This window comes from Tamandua tetradactyla, chromosome 12, assembly GCF_023851605.1.
Source record: "Tamandua tetradactyla isolate mTamTet1 chromosome 12, mTamTet1.pri, whole genome shotgun sequence".
In the NCBI taxonomy this organism is placed as follows: Eukaryota; Metazoa; Chordata; class Mammalia; order Pilosa; family Myrmecophagidae; genus Tamandua; species Tamandua tetradactyla.
Genome location: NC_135338.1, coordinates 18,709,612 through 18,737,589, shown reverse-complemented (window position 1 = coordinate 18,737,589; position 27,978 = coordinate 18,709,612). Strand labels below are relative to the sequence as shown.

General features: G+C 43.2%; 1 protein-coding gene across 1 annotated transcript in view; it reads left to right on the top strand.

Annotated features, from left to right (window-relative positions):
* Positions 1–27,978, top strand: part of LOC143651354 (maestro heat-like repeat-containing protein family member 7) — a 122,833-nt gene that overhangs the window by 39,023 nt on the left and 55,832 nt on the right. Inside the window, 8 exon segments of the mRNA XM_077122296.1 lie at positions 81–271; positions 5,328–5,465; positions 7,096–7,210; positions 13,610–13,750; positions 14,413–14,566; positions 14,569–14,591; positions 15,222–15,377; positions 15,685–15,807. Of these exon segments, the coding sequence (XP_076978411.1) occupies positions 81–271; positions 5,328–5,465; positions 7,096–7,210; positions 13,610–13,750; positions 14,413–14,566; positions 14,569–14,591; positions 15,222–15,377; positions 15,685–15,807 (1,041 nt within the window).

Below are 27,978 nucleotides of genomic sequence, written 5' to 3'. Positions count from 1 at the left end.
TGCACTTTCCCAGGGAGAGCAGAGCTGGGAATGCTGGGAAACCAGCTGGCCCACCCCACCAGCCTCCGCTGGGCCCCCAGGCAGCCAGCGGCTTGTGCGACCTCCTGTCCGTCAACAGCTGCATGGGCCGCGTGCGGCGCATCTACCCATAGCTGCTCCTGGCCCTGCTCATTCAGGTCCGTTACCACCTCAGCCTCAACCTGCCTGGCCGGGTGGCGGCCTGGAAGGATGCCAAGAAGAATGCACAGCCCCCTGTCTTCGTACCTGTCCCGCATGCCTTGCCGGACTCGCTTTACCCCGTCGTCCCTAGCAGTGCACTGCGACAGGGTCCTTCCAAAAGTCTTTAGGTCAGTCAACCAACAGAAATTAGCTTTGGGACTAAAAGAGAAAACAGGAGCTCTTTTATTTGCAACAGTTATTAATTCAACAGCTATTTTTGAGCACCTGTTGTGTGTTTCAGGTGCTGTGCTTACTGCTTGAGTGCAGGAAAGCACCAGAGTCCTTTCCCCACGCAGGAACTCACCATTTAATTTTTCTTCTTTCCCTCCCTTGAGATATTATTGTATGAATTTGTTTCTAAGGCCCAACTGTTTTATTTCTAATTATGAGTTGGAATAGTAAAATGCACATGTTAAGAATTTAAAAAATGTAAAAAGCAAGTCTTCTTTCCTGCCCTTACCCCCTTAACCTCCCCAAAGACAGCCAAGTTATCTAATAGCCTTCCCGAGGGTTGCTATGCGTGTATAAGCATGTGTTTATACTTTCTATTTTTGCACCATTGGTGGCATACTTTACACACTGCTACACATTTTTGTTTTTATCATATGCTATATGTTGGGGATTATTACATATAGTGCTGCCCTGTTATTTATAACAGCTGCAGAGTAACCCTACACATAGAATTCTAATGTAGCCTAATTTATTTCACAAGGCTCCTCCTGATTTAGGTAGTTTCCAGCCCTCTGCAATTACAAACGATGCTGCAGTGCATTTGCTTTTTTATGTCTTAACGTGTGGTTGTATATAAAGGATGAATTCGTGAAGGTTGCGTGGGTGCATCAAAAGGTGTCTGCGTTTAAATGTTTCAGTGAAACAGGGTTATATGATAAAGAAAGTTCTTGACCATTGAGTGATGACAGTAAAGTGGAATATCCCCTAAAGTGCCCACCTTGTCAAATTGTTCCCATAAAGGTCACTGCCCTCAGCAGTGTATGAGAGTATCTATTTTCCTGCCCTCTTGCCAATGCAGCATAGTATGAAATAATTAGTATCTTTGTCAATCTGAGTTGAAAAAAATGGCATTTCACTGCAGTTTGAGTTTACACTTCTCTTATGAGTGAGGTTGAGCATCTTTTAATAGGTCTAAATGCCATTTGTGTTTCCTTTTCTGTGAACAACCTCTTCTTGCCCTTTGTCCATTTTTTATAGCATTGTTGGGGATTTTTTATTAATTTGTAAAAGCTCTTTAAATATTAAGGAAATTAACTCTCTGTGATTTGTATTCCAGTTCATCACTTGTAACTGTTTTATGGCCTTTTGCTATCCAGAACTTTAAAACTTTAATGTAGTCGAGTTGTGGGGTGGTGCAGCAAAGGCTCAGAAGCAGAATTCTTGCCTGCCATGCTGGAGACTGGGTTCGATTCCCAGTGCCTGCTCATGCAAAAAAATAAAAAGGAATGGATGATTATGTAGTTGAGTTGCTCAGTCTTTTTTTTTACATTTATTGCATGTTGTGCTTAGAAAGGCATATTTGGAGAAGCAGAGGGCAGCAGTTGTGCAGTAGGATGTCAACTCAAGAAGCCTTGGATTCGAATCCTGGCTATATCACTGAGTGCTTTGTAATTTCAACTCTTGCTGGCTTGGTCTCCTTGCCTATGAAATGGAGGGAAATAATCCCACAGGTGTGCTGTGAGGACCCCATGTGCTGATCTGTGGCCACTATTCTCATGCCCCTCATCCTGCTCTGAGAGCATCACCTGTGACACAGACAGCCAGTGCACTCTAGGGGAACCTGAGCAAGAGAGACTGGAGGAGCCGCTGGGGGTGGAGGGGAATGCTGAAAGTATCGTGGGAAAAGCTCTCAACTGTTGAGCTATGAACGGCAGGACCCCCCCAAAGTGGAGGGCTTTGCTCAGGCATGGACCACACCAGGGAGCCAGAAAAGAGTTTGGTGCCTGATCTCCCTGCTGTGTCACAGAAAGCAACCTGAGAGACAGAAAAACACAGAGGTGGACAAGGGCCACACTGATGGGCATCCTAAAAGCCACACAGCTGGGCCCAGGCCAAGTAGATTGGATGGTGGCCCCTGGGCTGTGAACATGAGCTTATTTGGAAAAAAGTGCTTTGCAGGTGTCATTAAGAGAAAGATCTCAAGATGAAATCATCCTGGATTACCATTACATTGGATCATCAGTCCAATAATGGACGTCCTTATTAGAAGAGGGGAAACAGAGGCACAGAGGAAGAAGGTGGCTGAAGATAGAGGCAGAGATTGGAATTATGCTGCCATAAGCTAAGGAACACCTGGAGCCACCAGAAGCTGGAAGATGCAAGGAAGTATCCTCCCCTGAGCTGGAGAAAGCACGGCCCTGGAGACACCTTGACTTTGGACTTCTACCATTAGAACTGTGAGAGAATATATTTAAGCTGTTTTAAGACACCTGGTTTATAGGACTTTGCCATGGCAGTCCCAGGAAATGGAGACACTGGAGTTTGAAACCCTAGTGGGTCATTGGTGCTCTGGGCTCAGAGGAGGCTGACCAGTGCACACAGGCTGTCCTGTCCCTCTGGGAGGTGAAGCAGGCACAGATGATGAGCACAAGAATTCATGCCATGGGCACCAAGCCCTGTCACATTGACTTGGGTTTGAAGGGGCAGGGAAGGAGTGATCCTGGACTTGACACCACAGACATGACCTAGGGAGATGGCCTGTGAAGAGCCACTTGGGCTCTGTGCCCTGCAGCAGCTCCACACCCGGACCATAGATCTCTATCCCAGTGGACAAAAAGGAAACAAGTGTCTCAAGGCAACCCTCCTTTACTTAGTTGAGAAAAGCCAAGAGCCTCCCAGGAAGCTGAAACTTGCAGAATTTTAGTTTGAGGGAAGTCAAAGGAGCTACTTTGGCACCCTCAGCCTTATTCCCAACAGTGTCAACTCTGCATTTTTACTGGACAACACCAGCATTGATTTTGGCTAGAACGGGTATACCGTTTGGGGATGCAGTGGGGAGGACAGGAGATGGGTAGGGTCATTTTTGGAGAAATTTAGAGCCTGGGTGAGGAAATGGCAAACCGGTGGGGAGGACAAACTGTGAATAATGTGCCTCTGTGTGCAGAAGCGTTTGCCTGAGTATGAAACCATCACAGGCTACACAAATGAGGACTGAGTCTGTGTAAAGGCTGGGAAGGTCCAAGACCTATACGTCAAGCTGTTCCCTTCTGGCTCCTGAGTTCAAGACTGGCCCCCAAACCAGTTAGTGAGAACATGACCAAAACTGCCCCTGGAGTAGGGGACACATGGGAGAGATGCACAGGTGGCTCATTCTGTCATAGTTAAAGCTTCTAGTTCTTGAAATGGAAGAGAATAAACTTTCTTTTCCAAATGAAAATGTAAAACTCTTGGCCCAGCCATCTGACCAGAGCTTGGACTTCCAGGAAAAAGGGAAAAGGGTAGAAATGGGAGAATCAGAGAGGGGGAGCCCCATAACCTTAGGGTGGCTGGCACATGGAGCCAGCAGCTATCTCTCTTTGCTTTAAACCTTGAACCCTGGAGGCCGTTACACACATGTTTCAGTGAATCGGCACAAGGGTTGAATGATTCCAAAGCCCTGGCCTCAGGAGAAGCTTGAATTCTCACACTAGATCAATGATTCATTAAAAAGCAAAACATATGAAAAGTAAGAGCAAATTCCTGAAAAATTACCTGACTTCCAAAATGATTTTTCTTGTATTGTGAGAACCATCAGCTTCCATTATCATCTGAGGTATGTCCACCAATTTCATCATAAGCTCTTTAAGCATGTGTTTAGGTTTCTGGAAAAAGTGGCTTAAATGTCAACTCTGTTCTGCACTGTCAGTTCTTATCACACACACAAGCACACACACGTAATGAGCATACCTACTGTGTCGGTTTGAAATGATTATGCACCCTAGAAAAGCCATGTTTTAATCCTGATCCAATCTTGCAGGGACTGACCTATTGTTTAGGGTGGAAACCTTTGGTTAAATTGTTTTCATGGAGACTGACCCACTCAATTGTGATGTGACCTTTTGATTAGATGGGGTTAGGACTCCACCCCTTCAAGGCAGGTCTTGATTAATTTACTGGAGTCCTTTAAAAGAGGAAACACTTTGGAGAAAGCTCAGAGCAGACCCAGTGGTTTGGAGTTGCAGAAAGAAAACACCCCCGGGGAACCTGTTTGAAACCAGAAGCTGGAAAACAAGCCACATTCCTTCCCATGTGCCAGATATTGGCCTTTCTTGTGTCAAGGTATCTTTCTCTGGATGCCTTGGTTTGGACATTTTTATGGCTTTAGACCTGTAAACTTATAACTTAATAAATTTCCCTTTTAAAAGCCATTTCATTTCTGATGTATTGCATTCTAGCAGCATTTAGCAAACTAAAACACCTACAAACACCTAATGCAGGGTCAGGAACATAGTCAGATGCTAATAAACAGCAGAGCCCTCCTCCTGCTCCCCCACAGTCAGGCCTTTTCTCAAGCTCTATGTGCATGTCAGAATCATCTAGTAGCTTAAAAAGTATGAAGGTCTGGGCTTGGCTGGGTCAGTCTACAGTTGTAAAAGCTTCCTGGGAGGGGTTCTGTTGTGCAGGTTTGAGAATCACCCCTTGAGTGTCATGGGGGTGAAGAACGAGGGCCTGGCCAGGAACCAAGAATGTCCAGGTGAGGACAGAGCACTGTCCTACCTTGAGCCCCCCTGGCTGCCCATGGCCAGTCATGGCTTGAGGACAACTGTGGGGAGAATGCAACAGAACCCAAGATACCACATTGGCCCCAGGAACCTGAGGAGGCCCAGCTCCAACCTCTTTATCCAGCAAAATGAGGCTCAGGAGACTAGGAAGGGTGAAAGCACAGTCTCCAAAGGGAGGTAGAGTTTGCTTCTGTTTGCTCTCTTGTTCTCAATGCTAACTGTTATTTTTGTTCAAGTGACCCCCTGTGGATACACTGAGCACCACCAGTCCTATCCAACAGGAGAGATGCTTTTAGGACCAGATGGGAGCTGATGGTGGGAGAGTTCCATTGGGGGGAGGTCCAACCTGCCTGGGGGAGGGTGTACCAAGAGGTCCTAGCCCCCTTGTCCCAGCAGCTGGGTGGTGAAAGTGGTGAAAACCCTGCTGCTGAAGATGGACTGCTCCTACGAGGCCACCTTTCTGGAGGACCAGGGTAGATGGGAGCTCATGGGGCAGGCCGAGAACTGCCACCATGGAGTGCCTCTGCTGGCAAGGTGAGGTCCCCTGGACCAGCTCAGGACAGGAGTGGGAGGGAGTGGGGGAGCCCCAGGATCTTCAGACGGACTTGGTTTTGCATCTCTCTCTGGGCAAGACCCTCCCTCTCTGTCTGCTACCCCTTTTCTACAATGGGGAGAATATTGTCCACTTCAGAGGGCAGACAATAAAAATGTGGGAGAATGTGCCCACTCTATAGATGTAAGCTGTACTTATAAGGGTTCCTGGCCATAGCAGAGCACTGCTTTATAACGTACCTTTGTTCACTGTGTGATTATTTCCACACTAATACAGACATGGCAGTATAGCTGAGCGCTTGAGAATGAGCTTGGAGTCCATTTGCCTGCATTTTGAATCCCAGCTCATCACTGACTAGCTGTATGATCTGGGACAATCTACTTCACTTCTCTGGGTCTCAGTTTTCTCATCAGTAAAATGGAAATAATACTGGGACCTATCTCAGAAGGTTGGGGCAAGGATTAAATTAGTCATAAGCATAAAGTATTTGGAATAGCCTCTGATATATGGTAAGAGCTCTAACATATGTTAGCTTTTATTTCATTATTGTGGGGAAGCGATTATCAATCCACATTTTGCAAAGGGGTATTTTGTGAAACTGCATTTCATGTTGGACTTGAATGCAGCCAATGTTCCTTAAGCATATAAACTCCAAGTACAAAGAGGGACAGTTGTATACCCAAGGTTGCACAGACAGGAAGCAGCAGAGCTTGGAAATGATCTACTGATCCCAGTGTCCTGACACATGCAGCCTCCATGGGGTTGGCAGGGGGCACCTTGGTTTCTATGATGTGGCCCCTGCAGGCATGAGCTTGTTTCTTGGGCCTGCACCCTGAGTGCCCAGGATGGTCCTCTCCCCAGGACTTGGGATGCAATGGTTTTTATTGAGCACTTACTATGATCTCAATGCCATGAAAAGAGCTATTTGTGGATTATTTTTTAGATAATAATAATCCATGAATAGTTCTTTGTTATTTGTGTTACCCATGAAAAGGCTGAAGCACAGAGAAGTTAAGTGGTTTGCCCACAGACACACAGCCAGTTGTGGGGCGGGATTTAATCCCAGGTTGTCTTACTGCAGACTCTGCAATACATTCCTAAATTCACTGATTATCAAAGCCTAGAGCAGTGATCCTCAGACTTGAGCATGCATCAGAACCACCTGCAGGGCTGGTTAGACCATTATTGCTGACCCCAGATTTCTGATTCAGTCTGGCTGGGGTGGGGCCCAAGAATATACTGACCCTGCCTGTCCAGGGGCCAGCCTTTGAGAGCTCTTGGTTTAGTAGAATGAATGAAGCAGCTGGAGTGGGGAGCTCAGGGTTGGGGTTTCATCTCTGCCATTCTCCAGCTCTGTGACCTTGGGCAGTTCATGCTCTAAGTCTCAGTACTCTCAGGCAAGTTGCTGCCCTGCTCTGGGCTTCAGTTTCCCCCACTTGCAAAGGAAGCAAATTTGATGGCCTGTGAGATCCCATCTAGGGAGAAGATCCTGGGGACCCAAAAGCCCAAGTGACCGTGACTTGACCAGGGTTTCCTGAGTGTGATGTCTCCAGCGGGTCCCCCTGGCCTTGGAGACCCCGAAGGAACTGCATCCCCCTTCCTTACCCACAGGGCCGTGGTGTACTACTCCTGCCAAGAGCTGTGCCATATCCTCTACCTGCTCATCCCGCTCCTGGAGCAAGGAGAAGAGAGGCACATGATTACTGCCACCGCCTTCTTCGTGGAGGTACTGACCAAGCAGCAGGCATGGGGTGGGACTGCAATTCATAGTACTGGTCATTTCTGTGGTAGGAATAGCACTTTACAGTTTTCTAAATCTTTCCTTGAATATAAAACCCCACAGTCTCCCTCCCTCAGTCTTTCCTTTTCTCCTCCTCCACCTTGTTCCACTCTACCTCATTCATATGTCACCCTGTTAGTCTGCACAGCAACCCTGTAAAGAAGGAATGGTGACACTCGTGCTTAGGTGAGTTAGATCACACAGCTCAGGGAGTCCAGAGAGATTCAGGCAGGTCTGCCTGACTTTCTCCTGTATCCCAACCAGCCTCTTTCTGAGCTATTCTCTTTGAGTCTGCTTCTCTCCCTGTAAAAGGTAAACAAGGTTAGTGGCTGTGTTCTAGTTTGCTAGCTGCCGGAATGCAATGTACCAGAAATGGAATGGCTTTTAAAAAGGGGAATTTAATCAGATGCTAGTTTACAGTTCCTAGGCTGAGAAAATGTCCCAATTAAAACAAGTCTATAGAAATGTCCAATCTAAAGCATCCAGGGAAAGATACCTTGGTTCAAGAAGGCTGATGAAGTTCAGGGTTTCTCTCTCAAGTGGAAAGACACATGGCAAATGTGGCATCATCTGCTAGCTTTCTCTCTGGCATCCTGTTTCATGAAGCTTTCCGGGAGGCATTTTCCTTCTTCATCTCCAAAGGTCGCTGGCTGGTGGACTCTCTGCTTCTCATGGCTATGTCAGTCTCTGGTCTCTCTGAATCTCCAGGTTTCTCCAAAATGTTCCCTTTTTTATAGGATTCCAGTAAACTAATCAAGACCCACCTGAATGGCTAGAGACATATCTCCACCTAATCTAGTTTAACAACCCCTCTTGATTGATTCATATCTCCAGGAGATGATCTAATTACAGTTTCAAACATTCAATACTGAATAGGGATTAGCAGAAATGGCTGCCTTTACAAAATGAGATTAGGATTAAAACATGGCTTTTCTAGGGTACATACATCCTTTCAAATGAGCATATTCCACCCTCTGGACCCTAAAAAAGACATGTTTTTCCCATATACAAAATACATTAATTCCATAACAATAGCAGAAATCCTTAAGCCATTTCAGTAGCAATACAAATGAAATACAAAGTTAGAAACAGTACTAACTCCTATCACAGTTAGTTACAGGCATGGTCTGTTCTAAGGCAAAATTCTTCTCTGGCTCTGGACCTGTGAAACTCAGAACAAGTTATTTGCTGCCAGCATACAAAGGAGGAACAGTCATGGTATACATATACCCATTTCCACAGGGAGGAAGGAACAAGGGGTCACTGGACCCATAGTTTTGAAAACCCACAGGGCAAAGTCCATAAGATTTCAAAGTCTGAGAATCATTTATTTTTGTGGCTTTAGAAAGCGACAGTCCCACCCTTTCCAAGGGCCTATGCAGAAGCCTGCCTTTCTCTGAACACAACCATGGGGGACATTGGGGAGACCACCTTTTTCTCAGCTCCACCTTCTCCACGCATTGGAGCTGCACCCAAGCTCTTTTCCATCTTTAGGGCACATGCTCAACCCCTCCATGTGGTGGTAGCCAGGCTCTCCCCAAACCCCAAGGAATGTGGTTCACCCTCTCCAAGGCCTGAGGCAGCATGACTCTTCCACCGCAACAAGGTACTATCTGTATCTTTAGGGCATACTCACCCTCTCCACGGGCTTGGGTGGGTCTGCTCTCCTGGCCTGAGATTTCTTAACTTCAGACCTCAGTCTCCATGGTTTTGCCTCTGAAGTTATTTTTTCTCTAACGTGTCCCATCTCTGAACCCCCCAGTCCAGACTGGCAGTGGCTCTGTTTGTACAGGTCCCACAGCACTCTTGTTGGCTTTCTATGAAGCAGCCTGAGATTATGCCCATCAGACATAAGGAGTTTCCACAAATTCTTCCTGGATAACTCTATGTCCAATCCTGGCTTTCTCTGAAATGGCTGACTGGTTTCACATTTGGCCAAGACCTCATGTGGGGCACTATTCTCTGAGGTCTCCCTTCCTCGAGGCCCAGAATTTTCCAGAACTTCAATTTCTGGTTTCTTTGTATCCAAGAATTCAGTTCTCAGCTTATCTCTTTCCTGTCGCATTTCACTGTAAGCTGTGAGGAGAAACCAGGCTGCACGTTCGACATTTAATTTGAAGATCTCTTCTGCTAAATATCCAAGTTTTAAAATCTGCCTTCCAGCCAAAGCCACTAGTCAGTTTTGTCAGATTATCTGCTGTTTTAAAACAAGGATTGCCTTCCTTGCAGTCTGTGGTAGTACATGCCTCATTTCTGTGTAGAGCTTGGTCAGAAGTATCTTTAGAGTCCATGTTTCTACCAACAGTCTCGTCAATACATTCTGGGCCTTCTCTATCAGGCTTTCCACAACTCCTCTAGATTCTTCCCCTTATCCATTTAAAAAGCCTTTCCCTCATGTTTGGTATCTGTAAACTGCAGCAGCACCCTGCTCCTGGTACCAAAATCCGTTCTAGTTTGCCAGCTGCTGGAATGCAATATATCAGAAATGGAATGACTTTGAAAAAGGGGAATTTAATAAATTGCTAGTCTACAGTTCTAAGGTCAAGAAAATATCCCAATTAAAGTAAGTCTATAGAAATGTCCAATCTAAGGCATCCAGGGAGAGATACCTTGATTCAAGAAGGCCGATGAAGTTCAACATTTCTCTCTCAAGTGGAAAGGCACACAGTGAACACAGTCAGGGTTTCTCTCTCAGCTGGAAGGGCACATGGTGAACACAGCTAGTTTCTTCTAGCTACTTTCTTTTCCTGGCTTCCTGTTTTATGAAGCTCCCCGGGAGGCATTTTCCTTCTTCATCTCCAAAGGTCGCTGGCTGGTGGACTCTCTGCTTCTCGTGACTATGTCATTCTCTGGTCTCTCTGAACCTTCAGTTTTCTCCAAAATATTCCCTTTTTTATAGGATTCCAGTAAACTAATCAAGACCCACTTGAATGGCTAGAGACATATCTCAACCTAATCCAGTTTAACAACCACTCTTGATTGAGTCACATCTCCAGGAGGTAATCTAATTATAGTTTCAAACATACAGTACTGAATAGGGATTAGCAGAAATGGCTGCCCTTACAAAATGGAATTAGTATTAAAACATGGCTTTTCTATGGAACATACATCCTTTCAAACCAACACAACTGCCCTACTCATAGGTTTTTTGTTTTTTTTAAATTTTTATTAATAAAACCAATCAACGTACAATATGAACATTCTTAACGTATGAACATTCCATACTTGGTATGCAATCAGTGGCTCATAATGTCATCACATAGTTGTATATTCATCACCATGATCATTTCTCAGAATATTTACGTCTTTCCAGAAAAAGAATTAAAAACTCATACATACCATATCCCTTACCCCTCCCTCTCATTGAACACTAGTATTTCCCACTGCCCAATTTATTTTAATATTTTTCCCCCATTATTTGTTTATTTTTAAGCCATATTTTTTACTCATCTGTCCATGCCATAGATAAAAGGAGCATCAGAGCAAGGTTTTCACAATCACAGTCACTTGCAAAAGCTATATCATTATACAGTCATCTTAAAGAAAGATAGCTATTGGAACACAGCTCTGTAGTTTCAGGCACTTCCCTCTAGTCTCTCTAATACATCTTAAACTAAAAAGCGGTTATCTATATAATGCATAAGAATAACCTCCAGGATAACCTCTCAATTCTATTTGAAATCTCTCAACCACTGACACTTTATTTTGTCTCATTTCTCTCTTCCCCCTTTCAATCAGGAAGGTTTTCTCAATCCCTTCATGCTGAGTCCCAGCTCATTGTAAGATTTCTGTCCCATGCTGCCAGGGAGGTTTACACCCCTGGGAGTCACATAGAAAAGGGGAGAGCAGTGAATTTGCTTGCTGTGTTGGCTAAGAGAGAGATAGACCACATCTGAGCAACAGAAAAAGTTCTCTGGGGGTGACTCTTAGTCCTATTTTTAAGTAGGCTTAACCTATCCTTTGTGGAGATATCCTCATAGGTTATTGTTCTTATTTTTTTGCATGGACAGGCACTGAGAATCGAACCCAGGTCTCCAGGCATGGCAGGTGAGAACTCTGCCTGCTGAGCCACTGTGGCCCACCCCTCATAGGGTTTTGAGGAGGGTGACCTGAGTTCATGTCAAACCCTTAGAACAGTACCTGGCACTCTGGCAAGTACTCTCTGTGAGCCAGCTATATTGTCTGTTTTGGTTTCCTTGGCTGCTCAAGCAGATACCATGCAATGGGTTGGCTTAAACAATGGGAATATATTATCCTATGTTTTGAGGCTAATAAAGGCCCAAACCAAGGCACCATTAAGGTGATGCTCTCTCCCCAAAGGCTGGCATTGTGGGGCTGGCTGCTAATGGCTCTTGGTCCTGGGCTCTCCTTTCACATGACAAGGCACATATCCCTTATTTCTCTTCTAGGTTCTGCTGATGTTCAGCTTCTGGCTGCTCCTTCTGCCTTTATCTCTATATGTGCTAATTCTATTTTGCTTATAAAGGGCCCCAGTAAAAGGATTAAGACCCATCCTGCTTGGGTTGGGCCACACCTTAACTGAAGTAGCTTCAGCAAAAGTCTACTTACAGTGGGCTCACACCCAAGGAACGAATAAGTTTAAGCACATGCCTTTTGGTCCAAACAGCTCCAAACCACCACATGACCCTCATGATTGTTACTTATTTCTGTGTTTCTAATGCCCATCAACTGGAGCAGAGTGGACCTGAGTACTGGTTGTGGGGATGGATGGAGAGTGGGGTGGGGGATGGAGCACCTCGTTTCCTGCCTACTCAGAGACCTCCCCACTGGTGGACTGTCCTGTTCCCTCTCCTCCTTCTCTCCCTCTCCTAATCTTTCTTTGCATCATCCATATACATGCTCTCAGAAGTTGTGGTAGTATAAGGCAAGGGCATGGAGGGGAGAAATGTTCGTGAGGGTGACTCAGCAGGAACTGAAGATGGGGCAGTGGCTGTGGGAGGGGAGGGCAGTGATGGTGAGGCGGGGGCATGAGGTGGTGCTTGGTTTTGGGCTCAGACAATGGGTTGGTGGCTCTAACCCTGAAATGGGGCACACATGAGGAAGGGCAATTCTAAGGAGGAAAGGAACCACATTTCACGTTGGACCTGAACTCATGCAGCCAATGTTCCTTAAGCACATAAACTCCTCCCTAGGCCTTGTGTAAGGTAACAGGGAACCAGCTTGGTTTTTTATCCTCAAGGAAACCCCTGGTTTGATAAGGGGGGGGGGGGGCGATGCATAACCAGATGGAGCACTGGAGGTGTCTAGGACACTAAAGGTATCCTCCCTTCAGGAAGATGTTCAGGGTTCCCAGGGGCCCAAAGAAGAGGCAGTCAGCCTAGGGTAGGGGCTGGGGCCTTGTCAATCATAGCTTCAAAGGGGGCTGAATTTCAGATGGAGCCACACAAGGTATGGGGTGGGCATCCCAGCGGAAGGTCATCCTGCCCAGCACAGAAGGGACAAAGCAGCCTGGGTCAGGGATTCCGGGATAGCCAAGCAGCTTAGTTAGAAGCTGGTTGGCTAGTGCTGAGCCTAGGCTATCGGCAGGACTTGGTCTGAATGAGGCCATGGAGGCAGCAGGGGTCAGGTGGTGAAGGCAGTGGGGAGCCACAGGGAGTGCTGAGCTGGAGAGTGGCATGTTCAGCTTTGCTACTAAGTACCTGATGGACACCCAGATGGAAATGTTCACTGAACTGTTGGTTTTCCGAGCCTGACGCTCTGGGTAGAAGCTGAGACCGGAAACAGAGATTTGTGAGTTATTTACCTATAGGCAGCAGTTAAAATTCTGAGAGTCAGGGACCTCACCAAGCAGAGAGAGCAAAGGGCAGAGAGAGAATACAGACCTAGGGTAGCCATCATGGAAGGTGTGGGTGGAGACAGAGTAGTCCAGTGGCTATTAACTAGACCCACACTGCCCAAGGGGATGGCCACTAGCTGCAGTGGCTATGAAGCCTTTGAAATGTAGGAGGCTTGAATTGGAATGTGTTATAAGTATAAAGTTCACATCAGATTTCAAGGATTTGGTTTAAAAAAAGTGAAATAGAGCAATAAAATTTTTATATTGCTTTCAGGTAGAAGTGATAATATTGGGGATATATTGGGCTAAATAAGATATATTATTAAAATTAATGTCCCCTGTTTATTTTTACTTTTTTAATGTGGCCACTAGAACATTTTTAATTGCATACGTGGCTCTCACTGGACAGTGCTAGACATGATAGAGTCATTCGTGCACCACACCCAGACTCCCAGTTATCCAGTGAGTGCTTTCCTCCCACCAGGGAGACCTTGGGGCTGCTCCCTCCTCCCCTCAGCCCAGCAGGTGACTTCTGTGTGCTCCCTCATCTCCTCCAAATGGAACAGGTGCGGCGGATCCCCGAGGAGTACTCTCTGGGGCGGATGGCAGAAGGCCTCAGCCACCGTGACCCCATCATGAAGGTGCTGTCCATCCGAGACCTGGTCATCCTTGCCTGCAGGACTGAGAAGGTGAGCGCAGGTGGGAGGAGAGCCCCACCCAGAAAAGGATGGAGCTTGGGCGTCATGGTCTTTCATGCTGGTGGCAGTCAGCCCATTCCGGTAGGGGCCTCATTTTCCCCATCTGTAAAATGGACATCCCTTACTAATCCCCTCTGTTCTTTCTGCTTTTTGAAACAGTATCTCGTTCAGGTTTTCCACAATGACTCTAATATGTTTATGAGGGTCAGGGGGAGAGACAGGAGGTGCGATAATTATTCCTATTTTTCAGATTGGGAAGCTGAGGCCCAGATACTTGATGCATCTTTAGCATTTTTAAAGGGCTTTGCTTTTCCCTACCAAGCACCATGGCAGCCCATGATGTAACCAGGACAAAGGGACAGGACACAGACTCAGAAAGATAACTAACCACGCAGGGTACCATTGACTTTGTGTCAAGGAATGGGGTAGATGCAAAGGGTGTCCAGGCTGGGAAGGAGTCAGTGAGGCCACAGAAGCTTTTGGAGGACACAGAAGCTGGAAGGAGGGAGGACATTCCAGGCAGGTAGACAGGCATAGGCAAAGGCCCCGAGGTGTGAATTTATTCATCAGGTTTAGCTGAGTGAATCAGAGGCTGGGTCTGCAGCCTGTTAGCCCAGGTAGGAGCTCCCATCCCAGATGCCCCTCCCCCACAGACTGCCAAGGTACAGGCCCTGCTGCCATTCATGGTGAAGGGCCTGAAGAGTGTGGATGGGCTGCTGGTGGTGGAGGCTGCCCATAACCTTAAGACCATCTTCAAGAGGCAGGACCGCAAGCTGATGGACAGCTCCATCTGTGTGCAGCTGTTGGAGTCCTGCTGCCCCACTTCAGTGATGTAAGGAAGAGTCACTGTGGCGTGGGGGTGCCGGGGAGGGGTGGTTGCATTTGGAGGGTGTTTTTTCACTCCACTGGGGAGCTGCAGTTACTGCTCCTTATCCCCACCTCCCGTGACCCAGTCCCTACTCTCCGGAACCTGGGCAGGGTCTCCTTCCAGCTGGCCCACGGCTTTTTGTAATTGGTTCACCCCAGAAAAGGTTCCCTTTCTCTAATTGGTTCTTTCAGAGGAGGCTCCTCTTTTGTTATCAAGTTCCCCAGAGAGGGACATTTTATTGGGATTGGTCCACTTAGTGGGGGGTGCATTTTTCTATTGGTCCCAGAAGAGGAAGGGGCATTTTTCCACTTGGCACTAAGATGCCCTTTAGGTTTAGTAGGGGCCCTGGCTGGGAAGGGCAGGGAGAGCTCTGGAGCAAGGCGTGGATGAGGGGGACGTTGGCTCCAGACCAGCCCCTGGGGTGGTCTCAGCCACCTTCTCCTCTTGGTGCCTTTTGTGCCTGGAGGCCTCCCCCTTCCCATGAATGTGAGCAGAATTCCACAGTCCCTCTGGGTGAGGTGCAGGAGGAGGGCAGGGCCCTGGGCAGGACCTCAGAGGAGGGAGTGCCCCCTGAGCCTACCCAGTCTGTCCCAGTCGCAAGAGGATGTGGGCTCCTCCTGCATCAACCTGTATGGGAAGGTGGTCCAGAAGCTGCAGGTGCCACACACGCCAGCCATGGAGGAGCAGTTGGTCAACACCTTGGTGCCCTTTCTGCTGATCATGCAAGAGGGCAATGCCACAGTGGGCCAGGTGAGCATGACACGGGCCCCTGGCCTCCAACTCCCTCCTCGGGCCATTGGGTGCCTCCCTTCACAGAAACAAGCCAGAATCACCAAACAGTCCATGGGGAGACAGTTATTTATGTCCAGCAAGAGTATGCTTTCCAAAGGCACCCATGTAGAATTCTGACTCAAAATAGCCAACTTTGCTCGTACATTTCAAATAGGAACCGATTTTCCAAAGTCCAGTTTTCACACAATGTTTTTTTTTCTTTGAAAGATGTTCTGGCTTTCTTGGAATTCCACAGCTCTGGTATTCTCTTCTTATCGGTCCCCAGAAATGTGTGAAGACTCTGTTCCACTGTCCTTGCTTCATGACTTGGGAGTTGCCAAAAAAAGCTTATAGCCAGAAGCCCTGGGACCACCAGCAGCAGACAGTGGCCAAAATTTGCAAATACCTTGTGAGTGTTTCCTGGGACTACAGTGGTTGGTTGAGTATGTGGGAGGTAGGGAAATCTTTCTTCTCTTTTTCCTTTTTGCACAAGCATCCTCTCTGATAATTTCCATTACCACCTAAAAGTTGTTGACTCTTGAATGTCTGTCTGCATCTCTAACTTCTCTCCCCACTTCTAATGTTTCCTCTCCGGTGGCTTACTGGCCACATCCCCCTGGATGAATCACAGGCACATCAAACTCAGTAGGTCTCTTCTGAACTTATGACTTTCCATTTTGATTCTTCTCTGTCTCTCTGGAGCCCCAAAGCAGAAATCTAAAACTATCTTAGATTCCTTCAACTCCCCACCTTCCACATTTGATCAATTTACAAATCTTATCACTTGAATCTGTCTTTCTCACCCCATCCCCATTGTCATTACCTTAGTTCAGGCCATGGACATCTCTCAAGTGGGCCATGAATTCCAGCCATCCAGTGGGTCAGCCAGTCTATTTAATCTTAATCCTTCTAATCCCTTTCCTACCCATGTCACCAGCGTGGTCTTTTTTTTTTTTTCATGTTTACAGTTTATTTGTTAGCAGTAGGAGAAATCTTTAAAAAGTTTCTTTTCCCTTTTTTATGCCACCAGCACTATGTAGTAAGTCATTGAAATAAACTCTTCCTTTTTATTTTTTACTTTAATATCAGAACTTGACATGCTGCAGATATATAATAAATCTTTTTAATATAAATTTTTATTAACTAAAAAATTACAAGAAAGAAATGCAAACATCCTTAATATATGCTCATTCCATTCTACATATATAATCAGTAATTCACAATATCACCACATAGTTGCATATTCATCATCATGATCATTTCTTGGAACATTTACATCAATTCAGAAAAAGAAATAAAAAGACAACAGAAAAATAAAACAAAAACAGAAAAAGAAAAAAAAATTACATACCATATTCCTTACCCCTCCCTTTCATTGATCACTAGCATTTCAAACTGAATTTATTTTAACATTTGTTCCCCCTATTATTTATTTTTATTCCATATGTTCTACTCATCTGTTGACAAGATAGCTAAAAGGAGCATCAGACATAAGCTTTTCACAATCCCACAGTCACACTGTGAAACCTATATCATCATACAATCATCTTCAAGAAACATGGCTACTGGAACACAGCTCTACATTTTCAGGCAGTTCCCTCCAGCCTCTCCATTACATCTTGGATAACAAGGCGATATCCACTTGATGCATAAGAATAACCTCCAGGTTAACCTCTTGACTCTGTTTGGAATTTCACAGCCATTAACACTTTGTCTCATTTCACTCTCCCTCCTTTTGGTCGAGAAGATTTTCTCAATCCCTTGATGCTGGGTCTCAGCTCATTCTAGAGTTTTTTTCAATTCCTTGATGCTGAGTCTCGGCTCGTTCTAGGATTTCTGTCCCACGTTGCCAGGAAGGTCCACACCCCTGGGAGTCATGTCCCACATAGACAGGGGGAGGGTGGTGAGTTTGCTTGTTGTGTTGACTGGAGACAGAGGCCACATCTGAGCAAGAAAAGAGGCTCTCTTGGGGGTGACTCTTAGGCCTAATTTTAAGTAGGCTTGACCTGTTCTTTGTGGGGTTAAGTTTCATGTGAACAAACCCCAAGACTGGGGACTCAGCCTATAGCTTTGGTTGTCTGCACTGCTTGTGTGAATATCAATAATTCAACTTGGGGAGGTTGAATTTTCCCCCGTTCTCACCATTCCCTGAAGGGGACTTTGCAAATACTTTTCCCTTCCACACAGGTTGCAACCAAAAGAAAGTGGGAGTAGTTACACTAATACCAGACAACAAATGTAAAGACATTATAAGAGACAAAGAAGGACACTAAATATTAATAAAAGGGACAATTCACTAAGAAGAAATAATGATATTAAATATGTATACTCCCAATCAAGGATCTCCTAAGTACATGAGACAAACATTGACCAAATTGAAAGGAGCAAGAGATGTTTCAAAAACCATGGCAGGAAACTTCAATAAACCACTCTCCCTTATAAGTAGAATAACCAGACAGAGGATCAACAAGGAAATACAGAACTTAAACTATTTGATAAATGAATTAGACCTAACAGACATATATAGCTCATTACACCCCAAAACACCAGGATATACATTCTTTTCTAGTGCTCACAGAACATTCTCCAGGATAGATAATATACTCCAGCACAAAACAGGTCTCTATAAATTTAAAAACATTGAAATTAGTCGAAGTACTTTCTCTGATCATAATAGAATGAAGCTGGAAATCAATAACCACCAAAGAATGAGAACTTTCACAAATATATGGAGATTAAATAGCACATTCTTAAACAACGAGTGGGTCAAAGAAGAAATTGCTAGAGAAATCAGTAGCTATTTAAAGACAAATGAAAATGAGAATACAACATATTGGAACTTATGGGATGAAATAAAGGCTGTGCTGAGAGGGAAATTTATTGCCCTTAATGCCTATATTAAAAAACAAGAAAGATAAAAAATTGATGACTTAACTGCTCACCTGGAGGAACTTGAGAAAGAACAGAGAACAAACCCCAAATCAAATACAACAAGAGGAATCAAAGACTAAAGCAGAGTTAAATGAATGTGAGAACCTAAGAACAATAGAAAGAATTGATAAAACCAAAGTTGATTCTTTGAGAAAATCAATAAAATTGATGGACCAACTAGCAAGGCTGACAAAGAGAAAAAGAAAGAGGATGCAAATAAACAAAATCAGATGTGAGAGGGGGTCATTACCATAGACCCTGAAGAAATAAAAATAAATCATAAGAAGGTACTATGAAAAACCCTACACCAACACATTTTGACTATTTAGATGAAATGGACAAATTCCTGGAAGCACATGAATAAGATACACTGACTCAAGAAAAAAATAGAAGATCTCAACAAACAAATCACAAGTAAAGAGATTCAATCAGTCATCAAAATCTTCCCCCAAAGAAAAGCCCGGGGCCGTATGGCTTCACAAGGGAATTTTATCAAACATCCCAAATAGAACTAACACCAATCCTGCTCAAAACTGTTCCAAAAAATTGAGGAAAGAGGAACACTACCTAATTCTATGAAGCAAGAATCACTTTAATGCCAAAACTGGGTGAAGATGTTATAAGAAAGGAAAACTACAGGCCAATCTCCCTAATGAACCTAAATGCAAAAATTCTATCTAAACAAAATATTAGCAAATCAAATTCAACAGCATGTTAAAATAATTATACACCATGACCAAGTGGAGTTTATACCAGGAATGCAAAGATGGTTCAACACAAGAAAATCAATTTAATGTAATAACAGCACATTAAAAAATCGAAAGGGAAAATCACATGGTCATCTGAATTGATGCTGAAAAAGCATTTAACAAAATTCAACCTTTTCTGATAAAAACGCTTCAGAATGTAGGAAGCAAAGGTAACTTTCTCAAGATGATAAAGGGCATGCATGACAAACCCATAGCCAGCATTGTACTCAATAGAGAGAGAATGAAAACTTCCCCCCTAAGACTGGGAATGAGACAAGGACACCCTTTGTCACCACTGTTAGTCAACACTTTACTAGAAGTTCTAGCTAGGGCAATAAGGCAGGAAAAAATAAGTAAAAGGGATCCAAATTAGAAAGGAAGAAGTAAAACTTCATTATCTACAGATGACATGATACTGTACTTGGAAAATCCTGAGAAATCTGCAACAAAAAACAAATAAATTCAACAAGGTGGTGGTATATAAAATTAATGCACAAAAATCAGTGATGTTTATATACACAAACAATGACCTAACTGAGGAGTCAATTAAGAAAAAAATCCATTCAAAATAGCACTAAAAGAATTAATTGTCTAGGAATGAACTTAATTAAGGACATAAAGAACTTGTACACAGAAAACTGCATAACATTACTAAAATAGATCAAAGAAGACCTAATGTCTAACTAGGTGGCAAAACATTTCCTGCTCATGGATAGATGGTTAAATGTAGTTAAGATGTCAATTTTACCGAAAGTGATTAACAGATTCAATGCAGGACCAATCAAAAGTTCAACCTTCTTTGAAAACTTGGATAAGCTAGTTTCCAAATTCATCTGGAAGAAAAAGAGACCCAAAAGAGCTGAAAGCATCCTTAAAAAGAAGAACAAAATGGGAGGATTAACAGTTCTTGATTTTAAAACTTATTATAAAGCCACAGTGGACAAAACTGCATGGTACTGGCACAAAGACAGAAATACTGACCAATGGAATTGAACCAAGGGCACAGAAATAGACCACCAAATCTATAGTCAACTGAACTTCAACAAAGCCCCCGAATGCACTGAACTTGGACAAAGTAGTCTTTTCAATAAATGTGCATGGGAGAATTGGATATTAAAAGCCAAACAAATGGAAGAGGACCCTTACCTGACACCCTATACAAAAATTAACTCAACGTGGATCAAACACCTAAATTGTAAGAACCAGTACCATAAAACTCCTAGAAGAAAATATAGGGAAACATCTTCAAGACCTATATAGGAGATAGCTTCCTAAACTTTACACCTGAAGCACACAAAAAAAGAAAAAATAGGCAAATGGTAACTCCTCAATGCTTTTGTGTCTCAAAAAACCTTGTCAAAAAGATGAACAGCCAGCCAGTTCAGTGGGAGAAAATATTTAGAAATCACACGTTGGATAAAGGTTTGATATCCTGTATGCATAAAGAAATCATACAACTCAACAGCAAAAGAACAAACAACCTAATTATCAAATGACCTAATGATATGAATAGGAATTTTTCTGAAGGGCAAACACAGATGGCTAAAAAGTATATAAAGAGATGCTCATTTTCATTAGCTATAAGGGAAATGGAAATGCATATCAAGACTATAATAAGATACCATCTCAAATCTGTAAGAATGGCCCCTAACAAACAAACAGGAAACTACAAATGCAGGAGAGGATTTGGAGGAATTTGGATATTTAAGCACTCTTGGGGGGATGTATAATGGTACAGCCACTGTGGAAAACAGCTGGGAAACAAAATGTGGCATATACACGCGATGGAATATTATGCAGTAGTAAAATGAAACAAAGTCCTGAAGCACATGACAAGATGGGTGAACCTTGAGGCCACAATGCTGAGTGAAAGAAGCCAGATGCAAAAACATAGATAGTGTATGATTCCACTTTTATGGCCATGGAAAGGTAAAATCTGGGGCTTGTAATACAGATTATAGGGGACCTAAATATACATAGAAGCTAAAAATGGGTAAATGGTTAACTAATGAGGCTGAACTTAAATGTAAGGGAATAGATAGAAGTGACAGTGATTCATTAATGGGCCTATAGGTAATAATACCATATTGAAGGTGAACAGGATGGAAAGGGATTTTATAGAACCATGTGTCCCACTGATTAACACTACAAATACAAATTTCCTGCATGAACTACTGCAAAGGTATGAATCTTGTACAAAGAATGTATACTTTCAGGGTATGGGGGGAAACTGCTACTGCATGCTATGAGCTATGTTTAGCAGAAAAATATCAGCAGCACCACAGCAATAACAGGGGTAAATAATGAGGGGAGAGACAAAGGTTTGGGAGGTTGGGATTGTCTATTTGGTGAGGGTGTGCTTATTAGTTATCTTTCTCTTGGGAACAATGAAATTACCTAAAATTGAGAGTTTTTATCAACTGTTGACTTTGGACATTTTGTATCATGTCCAATAACTGAAGGTGCTAAAGGATGCCCTGACTGAGAAGTAGATTGACCAACAATGGTGTATACATATCACCAAATATTGTGCTGCTACAAAAAGGAATGAAGTTGTGAGGCACACAATATTGTGAATGAAACTGTGACATTTGGTGAGGAAAAATAAGACAGAAACTAAAAAGTAAACATTGTAGGGTTTCACCTAGAAAATACTTATGAGAAAACAAGGTCTAGATTATAAGCTCTTATAGCAGTCACATTTAGTCCAAGGGGTAATTGTTATTTCTGAATTTTAAGAGGCTGTTTTATACATGTATAACCTGGTATTTAGAGACAAGAATGAAACCAATCAGGTCAAGAGTAAGGTAATTCAGAGTACAAGGGTAAGGATGACATTTTTATATTTAATTTCCAGAACCTAAATTTTCTGTAGCACGTAATCTAACTCATCATGTCTGGATAGATCATTTAAACAATCCAAACACAGGGAGTTCAGAATAAGAATGAGGACTTTTAATCCTGTGAAGCTTAATGTAATGCCTGGACATACCAGAGTATGTTAAGCAGATAGTCAAAACATATTGGCAAATTCCCTTGAGGGATGGGAGAAAAACTATGAAACTATTGAATTTTACCACTGGGGAAACCACTGATACTGTGTCATTGTGCTTATGTATGCAGCAGAGGAGCTTAGCCTACCTATATGTATGCCTAAGAGTAACTTCCAAAGGACTTATTTTGTTGCTCAGATGTGGCCTCTCTTTCTAAGCCCAACTCTGCAGGTGAAATCATTGTTCTTTCCACTACATCAGACATGACACCCAGGGATGAAAGTCTCCCTGGCGGGGTGGGAGATGACTTCCAGGGATGAGCCTGGCTCTTGTACCATGGGATCAACAATGCCAACCTGACCAAAAGGGGGAAAAGAAGTGTAATATATGGTATTAGTGGCTGAGAGAGTTCAAATAGAGCCGAGAGGCTACTTTGCAGTTACTTATGCACACTACAGTTAGACATTGCTACCTATCATAACTTGCCAACCCCCAAATAAAATCATTCCTGCCAATCATAAAGAACACCTAGGGCATTTTATAAGATTCTACAAAGGTTCCATGCACTAGGGTAACTTTCCAGAAACCTACAACCTCCAGATGGATCCCTAAACTAGATAAGTCCTGAAATGCAGAGGGGCCAGCCTCTCCAAAGCTTCAACAAGTACCACCCCCCCATCCCATTTTATCAACAGTCCCTTCCAATGTTAAAAAGTTAGAATGGGACATAGCCCAAATACTCCTAAGGAGTGGGAGTGAAATCAAAGGTGATGGTGGAGTTATACAGAGAAGGTAGGTTTATTTTCTGAATCATTATATTAATATCTCTTTCAATCTGTAGTATCTTAGATTATCTAGAATCAAAATTGTAGAACTGTAATTCATACCAAACCCTGAAATCTGTTCTGCAACTAATTTTTGTGATGTGCTTTGAAATTTATCACTTTTTTGTATTTATGTTAATTTTCACAATAAAAATTTTTTTAATTAGCCTGAGGGCCTAGAGCCTGCCCCTGTAATGCCTTTGGCTTTATTTTCATCTCTTCACTCCTTGGGCTCCACACTAATAATTTAAAACCTCCACTTTCAATGATTGGCAAAAGCAATCAGTGGACAATCTACATAAATACTGTAATCAGAGATTTAAGCATTTCTGAGGCACTCATATTTTGCTGCCCAGGGTATTAACAATCTAGTAGAAAAATATATTTTGCAAAAGTTTGTGCTGCTTGCTTCAAAAAGTTGATATGAGGATCAAGGTGTAAAATATCAGGGAGATAATTCAGAAGTCAATCAAGGCAATTCCCTTCCTGATGACTGAATTCTACATGCAAGTCATTTTAGATAGAGGTGATTTCATTTTGGGAAGTTCTAATTTTAAGAAGATTATTTTATATCAGCAGGAATTTTTTAGAAATATGTTATAAACTTCACAGAGCTCTACAAATAAAAGATAATATTACTCCATTATTTCAGATATCCCATCTTATACAAAGATGGATAAGACATACTTCCTGAGGCCTAGAAACTGGTAATTTTATTGACAGAGGGTGCAATTATGCAAATAACTAAAGGACAAAGTAGGATAGGGTTTGTACCATAAGAGAATAAAAATGCATTATGAATGTTCAGAAAAGAGATTTTACATCCAATTGATAGTATCAGGAAAGGGCTGTTAATACTGAGATGGGTCTTAGATTCTGAGTGAGGTACTTCAGAGCATAGAAGGAAAGGCTTGGAAGAGCATGTCATTAGGGTACAGAGATGACCAATGGTAAATTCTTTGAGTGGTGATGGGTATAATATGCCCAAAATTGGGCATAATGAGAAATCAGATGTAAGGAACTCAATGTAATTAAGTATTACTCAGTTACAATGCAGATCTGATATCGCAGGTATTGTAGAGTTATAGAGACTCAGTTTTAAGTCCCTGTCTAGCTAATTACTATGTAATATTGACAAATAATTCACTACTACTTTTATCTTCTAAAAATTTGAATATGTAATAATCCACTGGGAAACCAGGAAAAGGATATGAACAAAATAAATATTAGCTATCATCATCCTTATTATTAATAATGCTGTAAATCATTGTTATAACAGTCTGTTGAGGCAAATGAAAATTTAATGAAATAACAAGTTTTTCTTTTGCCCTTTTTTGGGGGAAGTGGGGAGGCCGGCATGGGCAGGCTCCAGGACCTGTCTCTAGGTCTCCAGCATGGCAGGTGAGAATTCTGCCACTGAGCCACCATCGCACCACCTTGCCCTGTTTCTTTCTTTCTTTGTTTCTTTCTTTTGCATGGGCGGGCACCAGGAATCGAACCTGCCTGTTCATTTTTGTCAATCTTGCTAAGGGCCCATCAATCTTATTGATTTTCTCATAGAACCAACTTCTGGTCTTATTGATTTTCTCTATTGTTTTCATGTTCTCAATTTCATTTATTTCTGCTCTAATCTTTGTTATTTCTTTCCTTTTGCTTGCTTTGGGGTTAGTTTGCTGTTCTTTCTCCAGTTCTTCCAAGTGGACAGTTAATTCCTGAATTTTTGCCTTTTATTCTTTTCTGATATAGGCATTTAGGGCAATAAATTTCCCTCTTAGCAGTGCCTTTGCTGCATCCCATAGGTTTTGATATGTTGTGTTTTCATTTTCATTCGCCTCAAGATATTTACTAATTTCTCTTGTAATTTCTTCCTTGACCCACTCATTGTTTAAGAGTGTGTTGTTGAGCCTCCACGTATTTGTGAATTTTCTGGCACTCTGCCTATTATTGATTTCCAACTTCATTCCTTTATGATCTGAGAAAGTGTTGTGTATGATTTCAATGTTTTAAAATTTGTTGAGACTTGCTTTATGACCCAGCATATGGTCTATCTTTGAGAATGATCCATGAGCACTTGAGAAAAAGGTGTATCCTGCTGTTGTGGCGTGTAATGTCCTATAAATGTCTATTAAGTCTAGCTCATTTATTGTAATATTCAAATTCTCTGTTTCTTTATTGATCCTCTGTCTAGATGTTCTGTCCATTGATGAGAGTGGGGAATTGAAGTCTCCAACTATTATGGTAGATATGTCTATTTCCCTTTTCAGTATTTGCAGTGTATGCCTCCTGTATTTTGGGGCATTCTGGTTCGGTGCGTAAATATTTATGATTGTTATGTCTTCTTGTTGAATTGTTCCTTTTATTAGTAGATAGTGTCCTTATTTGTCTCTTTTAACTGTTTTACATTTTAAGTCTAATTTGTTGGATATTAGTATAGCTACTCCTGCTCTTTTCTGGTTGTTATTTGCATGAAATATCTTTTCCCAACCTTTCACTTTCAACCTATGTTTATCTTTGGGTCTAAGATGTGTTTCCTGTAGACAGCATATAGAAGGGTCCTGTTTTTTAATCCATTCTGCCAGTCTATGCCTTTTGATTGGGGAATTCAGTCCATTAACATTTAGTGTTATTACTGTTTGGATAATACTTTCCTCTACCATTTTGCCTTTTGTATTATATATATCATATCTGATTTTCCTTCTTTCTACACTCTTCTCCATACCTCTCTCTTCTGTCTTTTCGTATCTGACTCTAGTGCTCCCTTTAGTATTTCCTGCAGAGCTGGTCTCTTGGTCACAAATTCTCTCAGTGACTTTTTGTCTGAAAATGTTTTAATTTCTCCCTCATTTTTGAAGGACAATTTTTCTGGATATAGAAGTCTTGGTTGGCAGTTTTTCTCTTTTAGTAATTTAAATATATCATCCCATTGTCTTCTAGCTTCCATGGTTTCTGCTGAGAAATCTACACATAGTCTTATTGGGTTTCCCTTGTATGTAATGGATTGTTTTTTTCTTGCTGTTTCCAAGATCCTCTCTTTCTCTTTGACCTCTGACATTCTACCTAGTAAGTGTCTTGGAGAACGCCTATTTGGGTCTATTCTCTTTAGGGTGCGCTGCACTTCTTGGATCTGCAAATTTAGGTCTTTCATAAGAGTTGGGAAGTTTTCAGTGATAATTTCTTCCATTAGTTTTTCTCCTCCTTTTCCCTTCTCTTCTCCTTCTGGGACACACAACACGTATATTTGTGCGCTTCATATTATCATTCAATTCCCTGAGCCCCTGCTCAAATTTTTCCATTCTTTTCCCTATAGTTTCTGTTTCTTTTTGGATTTCAGATGTTCCATCCTCCAATTCACTAATTCTATCCTCTGTCTCTTTAAATCTACCATTGTAGGTTTCCATTGCTTTTTTCATCTCTTCTACTGTGTCTTTCAAGCCCATAAGTTCTGTGATTTGTTTTTTCAGACTTTCCATTTCTTCTTTTTGTTGATCCCATACCTTCTTCATGTCCTCCCTCAATTTATCAATTTGGTTTTTGAAGAGGTTTTCCATTTCTGTTCGTATATTCAGAATTAGTTGTCTCAGCTCCTGTATCTCATTTGAGCTATTGGTTTGTTCCTTTGACTGGGCCATATCTTCAATTTTCCTGGTGTGATTCATTATTTTTTGCTGGTGTCTGGGCATTTAATCAGATTTCCCTGAGTGTGGGACCCAGCAGGTTGAACGACTTTCCTGTGAGGTCTCTGGGCTCTGTTTTTCTTATCCTGCCCAGTATGTGGTGCTTGTCTTTCTGTGGGTCCCACCAGCAAAAGATGTTGTGGCTCCTTTAACTTTGGAAGACTCTCACTGCTGGGTGTGTGGTGGAGACAGAGGAGAAGTTGTAGGATGGTTTTAATGGCTTCAATTTGTGAGGTCCTGGGATCTGAGTTCCTTGAGAGAGGAATTCCACCTGAGTTGTGTTTCACCCCTCCCACAGGGAAGATTCAGGTGGTAGAGAGCCCTGAAAGCAGCTTGTGTCTGCGTTCGGGGCAGTTGTAACCTATGTAATCCCAGCGCTGAGCCCAGAGGCAACAAAGCCTCCATAGAAACAGCTGCAGAAGGCTCTGTTTTGCCCCCTTTCCTCTTTTTCAGTTAGCCCAATCGGCGATTTCTGCCTTGATCAGTTTCGCCTGAGCTGAGGGCCTATTTTTAGGAGTCAGAAGTTGTTCATTAATTCCACTATTGGTGTTAGGTTGGGCTCAGTCTCTACTACTGTTGGAGACTCTTTCCTTTCCTTCCGGGAAGTTGCCTGTCGGAGAGTGGCGCCAGCTGCCGTGGCTTGGGGAACTGTTGTTCGGATGCTCCCAGCCAGCCCGGGAAGCTGCATGTGTGGAAGTGGCTGCGGTCGCCGGCCACCGCAGCTTCGGGGACCACTTTTCCGAGGTTCCCAGCCAGCCCGGGAAGCCACGTGTGGGGGGGGGCACTGGCCACCGCGGCTCGGGGAACCACCGATCCAAATCTCCCAGCCGGCCCAGGAAGCTGCGTGTGTGGAAGGGGCTCTGGTCGCCGGCCACCATGGGTTGAGGGACCACTGCTCCAAGGCTCCCAGCTGGCCCGGGAAGCCGCACATGGGGAGGGGCACCGGCCGCCATGGCTTGGGGAACCCGATCCAAAGCTCCCAGCCAGCCCGGGAAGGAGGGAGGGAGCTCCGGCTGCCAGCCGCTGCAGCCCGGGGAAGCGTGCGCCTCTCAAGGACCTCACCACAGTGGAGACTCTTAGCTGGTCCAGCCGTTCCAGAATGGGGTATGCTGTGTGTTTGGTCTCTGTTGTGGCTCTGGGAGCTGTTCTGTACTGTTTCTAGTTCTTTAGTAGTTGTTCTGGAGGAGGAACTAAGACCCGCATGCCTTACTAAGCCGCCATCTTCTCCGGAAGTCCTGCCTATTCATTTTTAATTTGTCTATTTATTTGAAGTTAATTTTACTTTTAAAGGTGCATGAAGCACTAGCAATTAATTTCTCTTTAAATACATGAGAAAAATTTATGAGAAAAAAATAAGTTTTAACCCAACAGCTGTCAAATCAAATCATTACTGTAATAACCTTGCAAAT